Below are 20,023 nucleotides of genomic sequence, written 5' to 3' on the forward strand. Positions count from 1 at the left end.
GTGATTTGAGACCAAGAAGAGAAGAGGGCCATGGGACCAGTGTATGTATTTTCATATATACATAATTATATTTAATAATACATAAATATACGTAGATGTATATTGAATAACTATGGATATATAAATAAACAGGTACAGGTCACAGATAGGACTCTGGGCCTGTTCCCATGGAGAAACACCCTGACTCAGACTCCTCACTGTTTAGGATATAAGCTACCAGTGCTGTTGGCTTGTTGTGGGAGGGAAAGGGACAGATCCCTGCTGGCATCTCTGGGAGAATGCCCTGCTCCTGGTCCCCGCAGCCACTGGCTGTGTGTGTTTGGGGCAGCAGGTATTGGAGCAGCCTTTTTTTGAGGGCTGCCCACATCTCATGGACACTGTGATGCCTCAGCTGGAAAATCCTGTGTAAATCTGTTGAATTTGTGGGATGGTGAAGGGTGGCAGGGGTGTGGGGAGGCTTGGGAGCAAACCAAGAGCTGATAAGATCTTTCTTGTCCATCAGGGTTATCCCTGTGGTAGGTAAGTTATATGGAGGAGCAGATCCAGTTTTGGTCACAATGGTGCAAAACCAGGACAAGCCTGAGGGCTCAGCAAGCTCCTTTCTCTTCCCTGTGGGCTTGTTTGTGGTTTTCCTCGCTCTTGGGAGTGAAGTTTTGAGGCTGAGTTAACCCTGGTTAAGTCCTGCCTGGGGTGTGTCACCTCCAGGGCACAGCCCCCTGGCCTGACACCTCGGGAAGTGTCCGTGGCGGGACCCTCATGGGACAGGGGCAGTGCCAGGGTCGTGTCCAGCCAGGCTGGGGCCACTACCGGTGGGAAAGGAGGGGGCTGCCCCCCAGTTCTGCTTCTGGGGTCCCCTGTGAGAGCCCCCTGAGCTGTGGCACCTGTCCAGTCCTGGGGTGTCACCCTGCTCCTGCTGCAGACAAACTCGTTCTGTCTGGAGTAGGGAGGGCAGCCAGTAGTGATGTCTCTAAAGGAAAAGGTGGGATAACCCTATCATTTGGGATTTGCTGTGTTTTCCCCATTTCCCCAGATATTTCCATTATCGTGGCATGTTTACCAGGCTGTGTTCTCACTGTGCATGGCCAAACCCTGGTGTCCCACCAGCCAGCTCCCACACAACCCTCAGAGTGGGCACTGCAGCTGCCACCTGCTGTGATTTTGTCCCCACTAAGACAAGGAAAGGATTTGGGGGGATGATTTGGGGTGGCAGAGGAGGAAGACAGGAGCAATACCAGGCAGTTGTCCACGATGGTGCTGTATTTATTTACCGATGGCTGGTGGCTGCTGAGCCAGGAACAGCTCTCAGGACCCGGCTGAGCCCGGAGCTAAAGGCGAGATAACAGCGGCACTTTCCCGGTGACCGTGGAGCCCCGTCCATGGAGACAGCAGGGCGGAGCTGCAGCCGTGTGGGAGCCGTGACACACGGGGAGGAGTTCGGGGAAACAGGGACCCAAGTGCCCCGGTGGTGCGAGAATGAGGAGGTCACGGAAGGCAGTGGAAAAAGAGGCCAAAGTGCAACAAAAGGGCTGGAGAGGGAGCCTGGAACGAGGTAAGCGGTGTTTCCTGTGCTTAAGGAAGTGAGTGACGAGGGCCCAGGTGATGTCCTGCGGCACAGCAATCCTGGTGCTGCCCCTGGGCTTGTCCCCAGCGCCATGGCTCTGTCCCAGCCACTCCCCGTGCCGGGGAGGCACATCCCGGCTCTGCCGCAGCATCCTCCTTCCCAAGTCAGAGAGCAGCCTGCTCCTGGGAAGCCGCTGTCTAGTCACCACTTCCCAGCTCAGTCCCAGGTGGGACATGTGGCACCGTGTTCTGAGGTTCATCCGGCACTGCTGGCACTGCCAGGCTGGGAAAGGGGCTCGAGTCCGTGTTCTCCTGCTCCTTGGTGAGCGGTGGCTACACCTCGGTGGAGTATTCTGCCGTGCTGGGGAGAGAGGAGAGAGGCTGTCGGGAAGGGAACTGTCTGAGCTGGGAGGTGTGGGAAAACACTCCCAGTAGGAATGGGGCCTCTTCCCCAAAATAGATGGAGAAAGAATGACAGGCTGTTGGTGGGGAGCCCCTGTTTGTGGGAAATCCCACAGTCAGTAGGAAGGCAGAGATGGAAAGCTGTGACAGTGTGGTGTTGGGTTGGTTTTGCACAGCCTGGTTTTGGGTAGTGTGGGGGCACAGAGGTGACTTCTGTGAGAAGCTGCTGGAAGCTTCCCTGTCTGGCAGAGCCAATCCCTGATGGCTCTGAAGATGGACCTGCTGCTGGCCAAGGCTGGGCCACTTAGAGATGGAGATGTTGATAAAGTATTTAAGAAGAAAATCAAAACAAAGAAAGGGCGCAGGGTTTTTTTGCATGCCAGAGAAGAGGAGGAGGTGAGAACATGTGAGGGAAACATGCAGGCACCAAGGTCAGTGCAGAAGGAAGGGGAAGAGCTGCTCCAGGCGCTGGAGCTGAGATTCCTCTGCAGACTGTGGTGAGACCATGGTGAAGCAGCTGTGTCCCTGCAGCCCATGGGGATCCTCAAGGGATGCAGAGATCCACCCGCAGCCCGTGGAGGAGATGCCCAGGCTGGAGCAGGTGGATGCCTGGAGGAGGCTGTGATCCAGGGGAGACCTGGTGGAGAGAGGGGGCCCTGCTTCCAAGCTGGAGCAGCCTGTCCTTAAAGGACTGAGCCTATGGAAGAGTGACCCACACCGCAGCAGCTTTGGGGGGACTGTGTGCCCGTGGGAGGGACTCACATTGCAGCAGTTTTGGGAGGATTCCTGTTCGTGAGATTGGAGCCGTGGTGGAGAGGGTTGCAGAGAACTCTCTCCTGTGGGAAGGGACCCCACGGTGTAGCAGGGGAAGGACTCATCTCCCTGAGCAGTGGAAGAAAACCTCAGGTGATGAACTGACCAAAACCCCCATGCCCTGTCCCCTGCACTGTCGGTGGGAAGGAGGGAAGGGTTGGGGGAAGCAAAGGTGTTTTTAAGGGCTTATTTTACTTCTCATTATCCTCCTCTGATTTTATTAGTTATAAATTCACTGTGTATTTCTAAGTTGAGCCTGTTTTGCCCCTGGAGTGTTTTCTTCTGGTCCTTATCTCAACTCATTAACCCTGTGCTAATATTTTCTCTCCTCTGCCCAGCTGTGGCAGGGGAGGGTGAGTGAGTGGCCTTTGTGGGTGCCTGGAGTTTGGCCAGTGTCAAACCATGACAGGTTGCCTTAGTTTGAAAGATGTTAGTGGGGGTGTGTATTCTATTTGCCATCTGTTAGAGGTGGGGCAGTTATCTTCTGTTAATTGGGCACTTTTCTTTATCTCTTCCACAACCAATCCCCCCTCTGGGAAATATCTTCTGTTAATGGGCCGTTGAATCTCACTGCATGATTGATAAAATTACATCATCCCCACTGGGAGATGCTCTGCCCAGGGGGAGGAGCCAAGCATTCCCGCCTGGATATAATCAGAGATTTAGAAAACCACAGCCCCCCTTTTCCCCACTGGATTCCCAGAGAAGCAGCTTTCTTCTCCGCTGCATTCCCAGAGGAAGACCAACGTCCATCTACACCACCACTGGACCTTCAGAGGAAAACTCCACCATTCTACAGGAACCACAGCTGGCACTGCAGGAGGGCTGTGGCCTCCATTTAATGGGACTGCTACCAGCACCCTGACCCACAGGGTGTCAGGTCGTATTCTGACCCTGTGAGAGCTTTGTTTTCTTTTTTGTACTATGACATTTGTATTTTTAGTTTTCCTAGTAAAGAACTGTTACTCCTGTTCCCATATCTTTGCCTCAGAGGCCGTTAATTTCAAAATTATAATAATTTGGAGGGAGGGGGTTGACATTTTCTATTTCAAGGGAGGCTCCTGCCTTCCTTAGCAAACATTTTTTTTTCCAAGCAGAGATGCAGGTGTTTCCTGAACCCCACTATCTGCTCCCATTGGGATTATGGGCGGCAGCTGGGACAGGGTGGCCATGGGGAGGGGTCAGGCTGAGCCCTTCCCAGAGCAGTATGGGACAGCAGCACTGGGACCACTACAATGGTTCTGTTTCCTGCAGAAATACTTAATCCTTTCTCTTTAAACAAAGTTTAGATGGAAAAATTAGACCAAGTCCTTCCCTGGTCAAAATTGCTTCTTGTTTTAACTTGGGGCTTTTCTTTTTCTGAAGGAAGAAGGGCTCCAGAGCAGAGAGATCCTGAAACCTGGCAACCCCTGGCACCTTCCAGGGCATTACCCACCTCAGTTCATCACGGAGATTGTTGTGTTTTTCCGTCAGAATTTTATTCTTGACCCTCTGGGGGACATCGGGGATGTACCAGGCTGCGATCAGCTTCACGCACAGAGCCACGTGCTGTGGGAAGCAAAGGCAGTCAGGGGGTCCCAGCCCAGGCACGAGGCACAGATCCACCCCCTTTCCCAGCCCTCTCCTGCCTCCCTGGGTGCTCACCTCGAAGAGGATGAGGAAGGCGAGCCGGGCTGCGAAGATGTGCCAGAACTGGACGGTGTAGGTGTAGTCGTCAGCATTGCGGTAATCCCGGTACCTGCAGCACAGCTCCGTCAGTGCCAGCCCAGGCCCTTCCATTCTGGCCTGGGTGTCACGGTGAGGGACAGGGGGTGGCAGGGGGCTGCTCTTACCTGCACTCCTTGATCCGCTCCCCTTTAAATTCTGGCAGCACCTTGGTGTGGGGCTCAAAGTCCTGGATGTGGAACACGGAGAGGCTGTTGTTGATGTAGCCGGTGGAGCAGCTGCGGGGAAGGAGTGGGTTGAGCACAGATTGTACCTCCTGTTCTGGGGAAGCAGAACTCACCTGGGGCTCTCACTGCCCACTTTCACAAAGCCTGGTGGAAGTGGAGGGCTCAGAGGTTTCTGTCCAGTTTGAGTGAACTGGGTCAGTCAGCCAAGGCTTGGAGAAACAGGGAGAGGGCAGGAGAGAGCATGTGCCTGCATCCTGGGAATCCTGTAGCTCTCCAGTGTTACACACTGCCCTTTCCAGTCAGTTTACCCACCACAGGGATGATGTGATGAGGCCATGTGGGAATGTTCCCCTGCTCCCCCTTTCATCCCCCACCTTGCTCTGGGGGACAGCTGAGCTGTCTTGTGCTCCTGCAGTGGTGGCACTGAGGCAGGAGGGGACACGGCTGTGGGGACAGGACTGTGGGGATGCTGTGGTCAGGAACTGTTTCAGAACTGAACTCACTCCATGCTGGTGTGGTTCTCCCTCGTGCAGGGGCTGTACATGTACTTGTAGACCTGCACGGGGATGAAGTCGGAGGTGATGGCGATCACCAGCCCATTCCCGATGACAGCCAGGATGCCAATGGCCTCCAGGACTTGTAGCCAGATCCCTGTGGGAGAGGAGCAGCCAGTGAGGTCCCTCTGCCAGCTCACTGCCACCATTCCAGCTCAGGGACAGCTTCAGCATGGCCGGGTCAAGGAAGGAGCCTCCAAGCTGTGCTTCAGCCTCTGGCAGAGTCTAAGCAGCTTGTCCTTCTCCTACTCATGGCTCTCCCTGTGCTGTCCCATGGCCGTGGGGGGCTCAGGCTGGTGCTGGCAGGACCCCTCTCACCGATGTCCTTGGCCTTTCTGGGCACCATGCGCCGGCGCAGCCGCATCATCTTGATGGCGTCCATGTGGATCTCGATGACGTTGTTGACGAGGGCCAGCAGCGGGGCCAGGGGAAAGGCTGCCGCGAAGATGGTGGTGAAGCTGTACTGGATCACTGTGGAGGGCAAACACAGGTGCTGGTGTGGAGCCACCACAGAGGGGATGTCCCCTTCTGCTTGAGTTTGTCCTGCTTTGTGGCTTGGGTCAGAGGGGTTTGCAGGGGTGGAAGGGGAGATAGCCATATCAGAGGGTGGGATCTGTGGGGAAAGTTAAGCCAGCCAGGCACAGGCACACCCCTAGGGTTACAGCCATGGCCCTGAAGGGGGAGGATGTCTGAGGCAGGGCCAAAGGCTAGCATAGTTTCTTGTTCTCTCATTTGGGAATGATCTTGGTGTCCCAGGCTCTCAGAGCGGGGCTGGGTGTGGAACTGTGGCTCCTTGATTGTGTATGGACTCCCTGGCATCCATCACTCCCCAGCCAAGGATCTGCCCCACATACCCATCTCCAGGTACTCGTTGAACAAGCTGAAGACGTTGACCTCGTTGAGTTCATAGTTATTCAGCCACTGCCTTTTGCAGGGGTCCTCTGCCTCCTCCTCCTCTCCTAACATCAGACTTCTCCTCTGGGGGTGCTTTTTCTTCTTCCGTAGCTGGTGGGATATCAAGCTGCAGTGGGAGAGAGGGATTTGTGTGGCTGCCTGCAGAGGACAGCAGGGCTGGGCTGCTGCCAGCACATCCCTGGAGGAAGGGGAAAAGGAAGAAGACCAGGGTTCCTCTCCATGGAAAGTGCCATTGTGGGGAGCTTACGGGATGAGATACTCCATGATGTTGCTGATGGTCTGCTTGAGCACCATGATGACAGCCATCTGGATGAAGAGGTCGGTGATGCAGCCGCTAGGGTGGCACTGGAGGGGACAACAAGACAGGGGTAGTGCCCTGCAAGCAGGGGGGGTGGGCCCGAGGGACCCTTTGGAAGGTGCTATGGGAGAAAGCTGAGCTTCCCAGAGGCTCCCTGGGCAGTAGTGAAAGGAAGAGGAGGGGTTTTTTGTGGGGTCAGTGGGTGCCTCACCTCCTCCAGCCTCCAGTGGCCAGCGATGCGCACGTAGTGCCCTGGGTGGCCATTGACCCTGAGCAAGGAAGCAACAGTGACACCCATGGGGTCATGGCCCTCCTGAGTCCCAGATGGGGTCCCTGTGCCTGGTGGGGAGGGCGGAGGGGCTGGGCTGTCCGTACACCCTGGGGAGAGTAAGGAACAGCCATCCCAAACCCTGGCTGCCCGGTGTTCTCCACTCACCGTCCCAGGAAGAAGGCGATGTAGATGAGCGAGGAGAAGTGTGTGAAGAACTGAAAGAGGAAGATCTTCACGGTGAAGCTGTTCTCCTGCTGAGAGAAGGTCCGTGGTTTCTCTAGGAAAGGGAACAATGCCCAGGGGCTTGGTCAGAGCAGTGGGACCTTGCCCTGCTCCCCCATGGGTGCCACCACATCTCTGAAGGTCCAAAGGGCATCTGTCACTCATGAAGTCTTCCCTGCCCTCCACCTGAGCCCTCTGAGGGAGGTAAGTCAAGCCGAGCAGGGGGGTCCCTCAGAGCCATGAGCTGAGGGAGAAAGGGCCTTAGAGCTGAGAGGAATTTCATGTTGTGACCTCTCCTGGAGCTGGGGTGGCTTCCTGCTCATGCCAGGTCTCAGCCTTGTAGGGCAACTGTCCCTGCAAAGCTGGCTGGGGGCAGCATGTGGGCACAGGTGAGTGTGTGCTGGGGGGCTGCGTGCTCCCCTGTCTGGAGCTGCCTGGGAACTGCCTTGTGCTGGTGGAGGGAGGGAAGGGGCTGGGAGGCTGGCTGGGCGCTGCAGGTGGGACACACCCCATTTCCCTTACCCAGGTTGCAGAGGAAGAGGGCCACGTTCCAGTTGACCTGCAGGACAGAGGGATACGATGAGCGGGGGGGAAGATGGCCATGGGGAAATGCTGCCAGGCAGGCCGTGTTTCTCCCCACCTTGGTCATGATGACGATGGTGAGGTAGTGCAGCACGGCCCCCGTCATCACGGCAGCGATGTCGGCGTGCTTGCTCAGCAGGCTCGTGTTGCTCTGCGTGAACACCGCCACGGCCATCGCCCGGTAGATGACGAGTGCGTGGGCAATGCCAATCAGCACCATGATCTGTGGGGAGGGACGGGAGGGCTCAGGAGCCACCCAGGGCAGTGCTCCATCGCCCCGATGGTGCCCTCAGGAGGGCCCTGGAGGAGGCCTCAAAGGCAAACCAGGGCCTTCGGTGCAGGCTGACAAGTTCGTGTAGTGATGGGACAGGGAGTAACAGGTACCAACTGAAGGAGGGGAAATTTAGGCTGGATGTTAGGGAGACATTCTTCCCTGTGAGGGTGGGGAGATACTGGAACAGGCTCCCCAGGGATGTTGTGAATGCCCCAATGCTGGCAGTGTTCAAGGACTTGAACAATCTGGAGTAGTGGGAGGTGTTCCTGCCCACGGCATGGGGCTTGGGACTAGATAAGGTCCCTTCCAAGCCTTAACATTCTGTGATTCCAGGATTCTATGTCTCCACCTGAGCCAGTCTCCACTGACCCACAGCAGGGACAAGTGCATTGGGATTTGCCTCTTCCTGCTCTCCATGTCACTGCCTTGATCCTCGCTGCAAGAGCAGAGCCTTCAGCCCCTGTTCCCAAAGGTGCGTGGCCCCTGCTGTCAGCACAGTGAGGTGTGAGCATGAGGAAGCCCCAGGATCTTTGTGATAGGCATGGAAGTGTCCCAAAAACCTGATCTGTGCCTTTGCTCCTTTGTCCATGTGCCCTTAAACCGAACGTTCCCGTTGTCAGCTGGCACGTACCATCAGCAGGGCCAAGATGAGGACGATGGTACTGCGCAGGTAGGAGTGCTGGTACAGCCGGGGTTCGTGCTGGGAGTTATTGATCAGCTGCAGAGCCAGCTCCTCCTTCAAAAAATAAAAAAAATTAAAGTTAAAAATGGGAAAGAAAGGACCCAGCAGTGCTTTGTGCCCCTTGTGTCAGGGGACATACGGGATCAGCAGTGCTGGAGCAGGACAAGGGTGAGCGCCCAACCCACAATCAGGCCAAGCCAGATTGAGTTCTGTCTGGGACTCCTCCGATGTGTCTTTTATAGATCCAGGCGACTCCTGCCCTGAAAGGGGGAGCACTGAGCAGGAAAGATGATGTCCTCACCTCTTCCTCATCCCACCCGTACAGTTCCCAGCTGGTGACCACATTGGCTCTCTCCCTCTTCCACAGCTCCAGGAATACAGTGGCTGGATTGGGAAGGAGAAAGTGCAGTGACACTTAGGAATGGCTCTGAATGCCACCCCTCTGTGTCCCAGAGAGTCACATCACATCCAACCTGATGGCAAACCAGCCTGGTCTGCCCTTGGCCCATGGACAGGCAGTCCCCTCTGTGCCTTGGTGACCTGGAAGGGCCCTGGACAGGCAGCAGTGAGGGAACAGGGATGGTGCAGGTGAGCGTTCACTGGCCTGGTCTACTGTGTCCAGAGGGAATTTGGGATAAGTCACTTTTCAGGTGGAATAGGTGTCCTGCACTTCTCCCTGGCAAGGCTACACCTCTCCAATTCCAACCACCCTTATGTTAAAAGGATGGACATTTGTATCCAGCCCATGGACACACTCAGGACTGTGCCATGGCTTTTCAGGTGGGACACCCAGCCCACTCCCGAGGTGGCTGGTCAGGGAACGGGCTGTGGAAAAGCCAGATGGGTTTGTAACTAAGGCAGTGATGGGATCCCATCATCCCACAGCAAATATGAGGTCGTGGCCGTTTATAGGCAGCTGCTGGACAATTGCTGGGTGCCTTTGGGGAGGCTATGCTGAGCAGAAGTTTCAGGTAGGACAGGCTTCAGGTAAGGAATATTTGGGGAGCTGGAGGATATCACCAGGGTGGTTTTGTCTCTTGCTGTGTCTGGAAGTGGAGGAGATATAAACCCCTCCCAAAGGTGAAGCTGAGTTGGTGTTCCTTTTTCTAACTTCTACTCCCTCTCCCAACCACGTGTGCTGGGCACCCAGGCATGGACACCTACCCCAGATGGCCATGAACATGGCAAACACCACCGTGGCCTCATTATCAATCATGTGAGTGACCTGCAAGAGAGGAAGGAAGAGTGTGATGGGGCATTGAGGTGCAGGGGCTGTGGTACCTCGGGGTCTTGGCATGCTCATCTCCCCCGAGACAGGTAAAGGTGCTACAGGAGGGCAAAACGATCTGGGGTGGGGCTTCTTTTTAGTGATGTGGGAACAGCATGAGCTGGGAGTGTTTCCCCATCCTTTACCTTCACCCTGCCCTGGAAAGGGGGTTCCCTACCTTGGCATAGGTGCAGGTGTCAGAGAGGAGCCAGAACGAGCAGTTCTGGTCGCAGAGCGGGCACATGATGGTGTTGTTGGCATCGCAGATCTCCTTGCTGGAAGAAAGGAGAAGAGAAGCCAAGGGGGACAAGGGTGCCTCAGAGCCACCTGCAGAGCTGGATGGGATGTGCATTTGGCGTTCCCAAGGGCCTTACCTCACCTGGCTGGAGCTGAAAACAGTAGCCCCAGCTGCCACGGTTGCCAGCCCAGCCACGGCAGCAAAAATCAGCAGGTAGGTGTACCAGCCCAGCCAGGCAAAGTACAAGGCCACCTTCTCTCCAAAATAGCACCTAGGAGAAAAGGTGAGGTGGGAGTTGCAGCCAGAAAGGAGATCAGATTTTGGGAGTCACTAGAAAATGCCCATGGTGGCAATATCTCAGTTTTCATGGTGGGGAGAGCAGGTTGGAGTCATGGATAAGAAATTACCTACTGAGGGCCTTGGAGCCCTGTATCCTGTGCCAGCTGTCAGAGGTGCACCTCTATTGTAAGATCTCCCCTCTCTACCTGAGCCCTCTGGCAGGTTTATAAAGTAACATTCTTTTTGCCCTCCCTCCCCTGCCCACAGAGTTAGTTTTCAGAAACAAGAGCTGTGTTCTTTCCTGGGATTTCATGTGGTTGTAGGAGCCCCATGTTGCCTTTACTGCCCCGAGTTCAGCCTCGGGCTGGCTGTGCAGCACTGATGCTCCATTCCCACCTCTTCTGCCTTCTGAATGTGGCTGGAAACCAAACAGGTTCATTACAGTCCTCAGAGACGAGGGGGTTGTTTGATGCTGCAGGATTAGCAGATGGAGCCACAGGGATAACCCTCAGGCTAAGAGCTTTGGAAGCTGCAGAGGCAGCCCAGTGCTTCTGAGAAGAGCCAGGTTCAAACTAATGGTTTTTAAGACAATGCAGGAACCTGGCAAAGGGCATTGAGCTCTCTGGGTTTCAAGTGGGACCTCCTGGTTAGAAAGATCTGCCTCTTGTGCCTGTGTTACCTGATCTGCTCAATTGGCTGTTCCTTAAATAGAACTCTCCAGCGAGCCCACTTCTTCTTTAGTATTTCCCTTATCTCTTCTTTCTGGAGAGCAGAGAAGTTGGTTGGATGCAGGAACATCAGGGCACCCTTAGTGCCCTGCCCAGCTGCTGGGAAGCTGCCAGGAGCTTTGCTGTGCCCTTCACCCAGCGAGCTCTTGGTGCAGCCCCAGTCACCCACACCCTGCTCCTCCATCTCTCCTGGATTTCCCACCCAGGCACTGTGTGCCCAGCCTCACCTTGTGCAGGGGAAAGGCTGCCTCAAACACCTTCTTCTTCATCAGGTCATGCAGCTTCTCTGGGAGCAGGGCAGAAGGGACAGGGTTAAGCTTAGGGTTTTGGGGAAACAGAACAGAGGAACTGCTGGTTCCTGCAGTCCAAATCTCCCAGCCTCTGAATGCAGCAGCAAATTGACTTGTCTGAGCTCCCCCTTTTCTGCTCTCCCCAGGATGGCAAGGCAGCTGGGATGCCAGTGCCCAGGATTCTTGGGCAGGATTCTTCCTGCAGATCCAGGCTGAGCATCACCCCTGTGATCCCCGTTCCCTTACCTAAGTCGGACGTCACAGTGTTCTGGAGGATGAAGTGCACGACCCGAATCCTGAACAAGGAGAAACTCTGCTTAAAGGCTGCTCTGGGATACAGACTTGTGTTGTGTGGTTCAGGAAAACAGGGCAGAGAAGTGAGAAGGTGTGCACTAAAATCCAGGGAAGCAAGGGAAGGAGAAATGTGGGCAGTGAGAAGCCATTAGGTTTGCACGTGGGAGGCAAAGGAAGGTTCTGTGGAAAATGAAAAGTCTGGGACAGCTGTGAACTGAGCTGGAAAATGGATGCTGGTGTGGAGAACAGTGACTGCAGGAGGCTGGAAATGAGCTCAGCACCCACCTGGTGGTCACTGGGACATCCTGGTAGGCACTGGAGTTTTGCTGCCTGCTGTTGGGGTTCGTAAGGAGACACTGGTATTTCCAGAAGATGTGCGGTGGGGCACGGACTCCATAAAAGAGCTTTGTGTCCTCAATTTTCTGGTGAGGGGAAGAGAAGGGCTGTTAAAACAGAGCCAGAGAGGCAGGGAAGAGCCAGAGCTGTAAGGGCTGGGGGCTGTGTGAGTCCTGGGGCTGGGGTCTTTCTCTGCTGGTTGAGCAAGTGGGTCATTTTCCAGCTCTGATGTAGTGAACAGCTCAATGGTTCAGGCCTCTCCCATTTCCTGGGATGTAGGAGCCCAAGTCAGGCCAAGTATCTCCTGCCTTTTCCTCCCAGAGCCTCTCACCTTGATGGTGAAGCCTTTCTTGCTCAACTCATCCAGGAACTTCTTCCTCTTGATCTCCTTTTCACTGCCCATTTCATGGATGTCACTCACCAGGACAAAATCCCATTTATCTTCATTCTGCCCACAAAACCAGCAGGGAGTTATTAGGGATGGAAAACTGAGAGCTCTCCTTCCCAGCTCCAGCCTTTAGAGGTTTGGACCCCCATTGTGGCTGTGTGGAGGGGAGCTGGGAATGAGCAGGGGAAATGTGGATTTGTCCCCTCTCTGAGCTGGGCTGCAGATGCAGAAGGAGCAGAGCTTACCGGGGAGGCAAAGGAGTCTGTGTCCTCAGCAGGGGATTCCCTGCAGGGAGTCAGCAGAATTTCATCCTGGTGAAAAGAAAACCAGTGAAGGGAAGGCTTCAGCAGGCTCCCTGGGAGATCCTGTGTTTTCCTCTTCCAGCAGCCTCCAAGAGATGCCCAGGGAAGAAGGCAAGAGCAGTTTGTGTGAAACATTCTCCCACATGCTCCTGATCACCAGTTTGGGGTCTGGCCAAGCCAGCCAGGGATTTGTGTTTAGGAATGCTGCAGGCACTGCTGCCCTGGGAGGGTGTGCAGCCTCCCCTAGAACTCAGCATGCCCAACTGTGCCCTGGGGCTGTGAGGGATCTGGACCAGGAGAAAAAACCTCTCTCAGCTCTTTCACCTGATGCCCTGATATTTGCACTGGGAAATGTTTACCTTTCACCCTCTCTCTTCATGCTACAGTGGATTTTACAGACTTTAATCAGCCTTTTCCATTTGTCAGTTGTTCCTGTCAGATAGGTCACAGGTTTTTGGGTTTTTTTGGGGAGGGTGGGGGAAGGTAGTTTTAAATTCCGGTAAAGGGAGAGTGGAGCACAGACACTTGGAGGCTGGCACAACTCTACAGGAAAGCAGGTGAAAAAATTCCTTGGAAAACCTGTTGGATACCTCAGGCTGCAGCCAAGGGACAGAGAGGGGAGGATGAGCTGCAGATCATAAAATCATAGAGTATCCTAAGTTGGAAGGGACTCACAAGGATAATTGAATCCAGCTCCTGGCCCTGCACAGGACCACCTCAAGCATCCGTGTGCCTAGGAGTGTTGTCCAAGCACTGCTTGAGCTCTGGCTTTTGCCTGTTCTCCTCCTGTGTGTCAGTGGCTCTGGAGAGAGCAGCTGTGCAGCTCCCACCTTCCTGGGTACAGGTAATTACACTCAGACACCCAAGGGTGCAGATGTGGGGGAGCACAAAGCAAACATCATGGAGTGGTTTGTGTTGGAATGGACCTTCACACCATCCAGTCCCCCCAGGGACACCTTCAACTAGGCCAGGTTGCTCCAGCCTGGCCTTGGACACTTCCAGGGATGGGGCAGCCGCAGCTTCCCTGTGCCAGGGCTTCAGCAACCCCACAGGGAAGAATTTATTCCCAGTATCCCATCTAAGCCTGCTCTCCTTCAGCTTGAGCCATCAGCTGCCCCTGTGGGGGTTTTTCCACCCTTTGGTGTGATCTGTGGTGTGTCCCCACAGTTACGCCGCTGTTCCCGAGGGAAGGTGATGCAGCACCGCAGCGGGAAGGGGAATGGGAGTTCCAAGGATGGGAATACTGTCACTTGGTGTCACCAGAGACACTGTGACCTAAAAGAGCAGCCAGCCAGACGAGTTCCTCCAGCTGTAATCTTGGCAGCAGAGCTATGGTGGTGCAACTGTGCCCTGATGTAAGATCTGCATCCCGAGCTTTCACTGGAGAATGAGGCCATGGGGGCAGAGAGGCCGGGATGAGGAAAGGGCTGAGATATTCTGCCAGATGCTCGCTCACATGGATCAGCCAGAGCACAGGAGCTGTGAGGAGACTGACTGACAACAATGAGAAGTGGGAAGGCTTGAGAAGAGGGATGCTGTCCCCCAGAGGTGCTGTTGTAACCAGAGCCAGAACTTCTCTTGGATAAAAGGTACCCCAGATCACAGCAAGAGGCACCAGGATTCTGGTGCTGTCATCTGCTCTAGCCAGGTGTGGGGGGCAGGATGGGTACAGCAGTTCCCTGTATCCCAGTCTGAGCCTCTCTCTGGGCACAGGAGAGGGGGTGGGAACCTCTCAGGGATCTGCCCACTGCCAGTGCTCTGATGCTGGCATGGATCTGGCCTGGCACACTCTCCACTGTTGTGTTGGCTCATTCCTGCCTGGCTGGTTTCTCTCAGCCCCCATGTGCACCAGCCTCATCCTGCAGCAATTCCCTGCCAGTACCACCCGTGATCTTGCAGATAGATGTGGAGGGGAAGCATCCTTCGGGTATGGGAACATTTTGGGGTGTTCCTAATGCCACCTTGGCACACTTCTCCTGCTGCTGCTGTCCTCAGTAAAGCTTAAGATGAGGTGAAGGGACCTGCTGGCATCACACCTTCTGTTCCCAGGTGGCTCCCAACTCCAACACCTGTAGGGATGGTCCTGCTTGGGCATCTGAGCATCCTAGCCAGCCCATCCACTTCCTTGGGAGGAGGCTGGGAGGTTACCAAGGTGGGCTCACAAACGGGATGTTGGATTCATCCCAGTGGCTGCTGGGGCTCAGGCTGCCATGCAGGTGCCCAGCTTGCTTTTGGGGCCATATGGGGTGTGTATGGAATCCCAGAATCCCAGAGTGGCTTGGGTGAGAGGGACCTTAAAGCCTGTCCAGTTTCACCTTCTGCCATGAGCATGGATACCTTCTACTGGCCCAGGTTGCTCCAAGCCTTTCCAGCCTGGCCTTGGACACTTCTGGGGATGGGAGAGCCACAGCTTCTCTGGGAAATCTATTCCGGGGCTCCACCACCCTCCCAGGGAAGGATTTCTTCCCAATATCCCATCTAATCCTGCCCTCTGGCAGTTTGAAGCTATCTCCCTTGTCCTGCTGCTGCAGTCCCTGATGGGAAGGCAGGGATAGCCTCAGAGGGCAGGGACTTAGGATCACTGCTACTCTCACAAGTAATTGTTTTTTCCTGGGAATTAGGGATGCTGTCTGACAGTGGTGCTGTGCTCTGGCCTCGCAGGGCAGTGGGATCAGGTGCAGGGAAGGCCACCTGGGCTCTGCAGTGGTTGTACGAACCCTGGGCTCTATCCCTGCTCTTGGGAAGGACAGTTTCAGTTTCACTCCTTCCTGCCCTGTGGAACAGGATGTGGAGGTGCCGCTGTGCAAAGGTGTAAAAGTGACTGGCACAATGGGAAGCAGGAATATCCATACTGAAAAGGGTTTCTATGCCTCCAAGGTGTACCACTGGTCCTTGTCCCTGGCCAGGTTACCCACTGCCCTGAGAATTCCTTCTGGGAATGGCCACAGGCACCCTTGGGCTGTGTGCACAGTCACCAGTGTGAGTAACTCGGGACAAGGACCTGGATAGGATCTGGCATCCTTGTTTTCCTTTCCAGTCGTGGATTGGTGTGGGGTTGGGTGGTTCCCTCACCCACACTGAGATGATCAAATTGGTTTTATCTCCAGGATGTTTCTTACTCAGCTTCCCTTGGAGCACTTCCACCTTAGCCCATGGCTTGCTGAGAAGTGGGACAGCCTTTGCTTGCACAGACAGAGCTGTACCTTTACTATCTGCCCTGAATTTGGAGAGTTTGCCTGGCTTTCCCCAGGGAAAAAACCCACATCTTTTCTTCCAAATTAGAGAAGAAAAAGATCACAGCTCCCCCTCTGCCCTTGCTGTATTCTAGGTGCTGCTGGAACGCCTGGGGCTGTCACCTCTGCTCATTCCTAGGTTTAAATAAGCTCTATCCATACCATCCTTCCCTGATCCGTGCTCTGGGACCAACATGGGGGGCCAGTGTGACCCCACTGCACCTTGGGATGGTGCATGGGACCAGCAGCACACTCTGCTTTCCCTGTCACACACCTGTGGCAGGAATTTTGTACCTTAAAGGCTGAAAGCAGGTGAGTGGTAGAGATTAGAGGTTAGTGTGTCCTGTGTTTCCAAGCCACAGATGCTCAGAGGTGCTGAAAAGCAGAATCCTGGGAATATCAGGGCAGTTTCTGTTCCTACCTGCATGGTGAAGTGGAGAGCCTTCCTCGGTGCCCCTCTGTCCCCTCGGGGCAGATCCCTGAGGAGAGGGCTGGCGTGCAGGATGGGCTGGAGGCTCCTGGCCTCTCTCAGGCTGTGGTTTCCTTCCCCAGCTCCTTGGCCCGAGGTCTCAGAGGTCTCATGTGCACCGAGTGGTGCTGTGACTTCCGTGTGGCACTCGTGCCTGCCTTGGGAGGGAGCTGCCTGTGCCTAGCAGTGGGCAGATATCGGGAGGAGGTGAGGGAGCTGCCCTTCACCCTCGCCCAGAGGAGTGGCAAGCCCAGAACCGCCCCACACAGGTAACAGTGCCGAGCTCCTCCTGCCAGCTCCAGGGCGCTGCTGCTTTCCCCTCTGCCCCTCGTGGTGCCAGCGCTGTGTGTGGCACCCTGTGACATCCCCCAGAGGTGCCATAAACTGGCCAAAAGGAGATACTAACAGGAGCTCTGGAAAGCTCTAGAAATCTCCTCTTGACACCTCACTGGTTGGTAAAACAGCTGTGGGAGTCGGGTGCTGTTTTCTTCCCATGTGTAATGGTGCTGTCAGCCTGACCTTGAACACTTCCATGGTTCTCTGGGCACCCTGTGCCAGGGCCTCAGCACCCTCACTGGAAAGAATTTCTTCCCAATATCCCATCCAACCCTGCCCTCTGGCAGTGGGAAGCCATTCCCTTTATCCTGTCACTCCAGGTCCTTGTCCAGCCCTCTCCAGCTTCCTTGCTGGCTTCCTTCAGGTACTGGAAGGGGCAATCAGGTTACCCTGAAGCCTTCTCTAGGCTGAGCAATCCCAATCCTCTCAGCCTTTCCTCATGGCCGAGCTGCTCCATCCCTCTGATCAACTTGGTGTCCCTCCCCTGGACTCTCCCCAACAGGTCCATGTCCTTCCTGTGCTGGGACCCTGGAGCTGGCTGCAGAAGTTCAGGTAGGGTCTCACCTGAGCAGATCAGGGGGAAAGAATCAACTCCCATCTGGACCTACGGCTTGGAACAGAGAATAACTCTTATTATAAAAAGTGAGTGAAAAGGTTGTGTGTAAGCCAGATCTTGCCTGTTTTCTCGAGGGGTGGGGAGGTTGTTGCTTTCATTTACAAATAAGAAGAGCATTTCCTGGGAATAACAGGAGGGTCAATAACTGCTCTGGATTCCCTTGTGCCCTCCAAAAGCATTCCTGTGGGCTGCTATAAAATAAACCAAGTGCTGGGGGTGGTAATCCAGCTGTGTTCTGCTAGGAAAGGCAGCCAGCGTTTCCAGAGTGGCGCTCCCAGTTAAGCCACCATCACCCTGTGGCTTTGCCAAGTGCCTTGAACAGGTGCCAAACCAGACCTGGGGATTATTGGGGGGGATAAAACAGTTATCTTCCCAATATCCTGCTGTGTGTGAAACCAAGGTGTGGGCAGACCTTTAGCCTTCCAGGGGTGATCCATGAGCTGGGAGCAGAGAACAGGCTGTATCTCTGGGAGAGTGTGTGTGTTTACCCAGAGAGAGTGAAGCCCTGTCAGGCAGTGCTTTCCAGCAGGGCAAAGGCCTTTGCAATGGGAGCGCTGCTGTGCTCCAGGGAAATGGGGTTATCTGTGGGAGGAACAGCTGTGGCACTCCTCCCGTGCTCCTGCTTCTCCTCCCTGAGTAGGGCTCAGCTCTCTGGACAGCCCAGGAGATCATGCACCCAGTGGCAGTTCCCAAAGCCCACGGATGTCACAGCCAGTGGGGAAGGTGAGTCTGTGCCTGCAGGTCAGCTCTGGCTGAGGTGTATCCAGCCCCTGCAGGATCTTTCCTGGCACTCAGAGGAGACCATGCTGCTGCTGCTCCTGTTTAGGAGGAATTTGGTTTTGCCTGGGTGGGATTTAGCTGCATTTACAGCAAGGCAGGTGAGGAAGTTGATGCTGTTCCTCCTCCAGTGCTTCTCTCCCCTCCTGCATTTGCTGCTCTCGGGTGACTGGGGCTGAATACGGCAGCAGGAAAAGCTGAAACTGGGGATGGAGCCATGTGAACCCCGTGGGAGCAGAGGAAATTATTTAGGATGTGATCAGCTCTGTGGCTGCTGTGTTGGTCACACACCTGAACCCACTGGACTCCAGCTGCTTTGGGCAGCAATTTTACCTGCACTGAGCACTGACAGGGAAGCTCCAGGAGTGCTCCCTGAGCTGTTGGTCCTGGCTGGATGTAGAGATGGTAATTCCCACCTGAGAGGAGACTGCTGAAGGGTTTTGTGTGTGAAACCACTGCGGCTGGATAGAGGCTGCCTGTCCACCCTCTGCCTGGCAGCAATGCTTTTGGACAGGGCGGCACTGAATCAGGATGGTGCTAAAATGGCAGCAGATATCTGTGTTCTCTCAAAGCTGGGGGTGTTTTCACCCAAATCCTCATCTGTTTGGATCCGTGGGTATCTCTGGAGCTACAGTCAATGTTAGAGCAGAGGATGTGGCTTGGGGTGAAACCCTGCTTGTAATTAAAGTACTGTGTGCTCATTCCAAGCAGGGAAGGCTTAGATTGGGTATTAGGAAAAGGTGCTTTCCCCCAGAGGGTGGTCGGGCATTGAGCAGGCTCCCCAGGGAATGGTCACGGCCCCAAGGCTGCTGGAGCTCCAGGAGCGTTTGGCAATGTTCTCAGGCACATAATGGGATTGTTGTGGTGTCCGGGCAGGAGCTGGACTGGCCGAACCTTATGGATCCCTGCCAACTCGGGATATTCTGCGATCTCTTGGAACGAGGTGAGTGCCCTCCAGTTCTCAAGAATCATAGTGGGATGTGCAGGAGAGTGCTTTAGGCCGGAGGGGGGATTGTGCCGCAGACAGAGATGTCCTTTATCAGAGATGTCCTTTACCTGTCCCAGCGCTGTGTTCAGCTGGCGCTTGCCTGCTCCTCGCCCGGCCCGCTCCTGCCCTCCTGTGGCCGGATCCGTAATTCCACAGAATCCCAGAATCCTGGAGTGCTTGGGATTGGAAGGGACATGCAAGCCTGTCCAGTGCCACCCCCTGCCATGGGCAGGGACACCTTCACTATCCCAGGCTGCTCCAAGCCTTGTCCAGCCTGACCTTGGACACTTCCAGGGATCCAGGGGCAGCCACAGCTTCCCTGGGAAACCTCTGCCAGGGCCTCAGCACCGTCCAAGGAAGGATTTCTTCCCAATGTCCCATCTAACCCTGCCCCCTTTCAATATTCCACAGAACCATGGAAGAGCTGTGAGTGGGAAGGGACCTTTAAAGCTTGTCTTCATTATTTGCCATCCTGTAAATGTTTCCACTAATTTCCTTCCCTGTTTCATTTCTCTGCTCCCACAGGACTTTGCCTTCCCTCCACACAGTATTCCTGGAGCTTGCTGCCATGCCAAGATCTTTCTAGAAAGCCGGAGCTCCCTGCCTGCCGTCCGGGATCAGCGTGGCACATTCCGGATGAGGAGCCTGACCAAGGTAATTTGGGAAGGGCTGAGGGATTTTAGAATTCTTCAGATCCAAGGGCACAGTGGCACCCTGCGAGCACACCCAGCCCTGGCCAGACCCTCCGGGTGGGAACAAAAACTTTGGCCAAGCAAAACACATTTTATTTCGCCAGCAAAACGCACACATTTAACAGGTACTGAACATTTCATCGCACAAAGACGCGGGAATCGGGACAGCCACGGCATCAGGGATGGGGTACCCAACGTGGGGTGTTCGAGGGCCGCACGGCAGCCTGGCAAAGGACACTTTTATTCCGGCGTTTTGTTGAGGGTTCTGCGCGGAACGCAGACATTGTGTTTAAATATTTTGTTTAAACATTTTGTTTAATTACCG

The 20,023-nt window shown here is 54.9% G+C and overlaps 2 protein-coding genes across 2 annotated transcripts in view; one reads left to right on the forward strand and one right to left on the reverse strand.

The window, feature by feature from the left end:
• Nucleotides 1-1,893: 1,893 nt before the first annotated feature.
• On the reverse strand, nt 1,894-16,314 carry ANO9 (anoctamin 9). The gene is made up of 25 exons (XM_014309259.1): nt 16,242-16,314; nt 12,531-12,596; nt 12,229-12,345; nt 11,847-11,983; nt 11,514-11,563; nt 11,205-11,263; nt 10,929-11,011; nt 10,107-10,241; nt 9,911-10,007; nt 9,630-9,690; nt 8,767-8,849; nt 8,415-8,519; nt 7,568-7,732; nt 7,450-7,486; nt 6,871-6,982; nt 6,646-6,703; nt 6,384-6,481; nt 6,076-6,242; nt 5,540-5,692; nt 5,171-5,318; nt 4,608-4,718; nt 4,420-4,513; nt 4,211-4,323; nt 2,725-2,844; nt 1,894-1,921 (listed from the first exon to the last, which is right to left on the reverse strand). Exons 1-25 carry the CDS (start codon nt 16,245-16,247, stop codon nt 1,894-1,896), a joined length of 2,403 nt encoding a protein of 800 aa, XP_014164734.1. The 5' UTR covers nt 16,248-16,314.
• An 86-nt stretch (nt 16,315-16,400) lies between these two features.
• Nucleotides 16,401-20,023, forward strand: part of PTDSS2 (phosphatidylserine synthase 2) — a 34,028-nt gene continuing 30,405 nt past the window's right edge. Inside the window, exon 1 of the mRNA XM_031061510.1 lies at nt 16,401-16,558. Within this exon, the coding sequence (XP_030917370.1) occupies nt 16,401-16,558 (158 nt within the window). The remainder of the gene's footprint in view (nt 16,559-20,023) is intronic.

This window comes from Geospiza fortis, unplaced genomic scaffold (assembly GCF_000277835.1).
Source record: "Geospiza fortis unplaced genomic scaffold, GeoFor_1.0 scaffold450, whole genome shotgun sequence".
NCBI lineage: Eukaryota > Metazoa > Chordata > Aves > Passeriformes > Thraupidae > Geospiza > Geospiza fortis.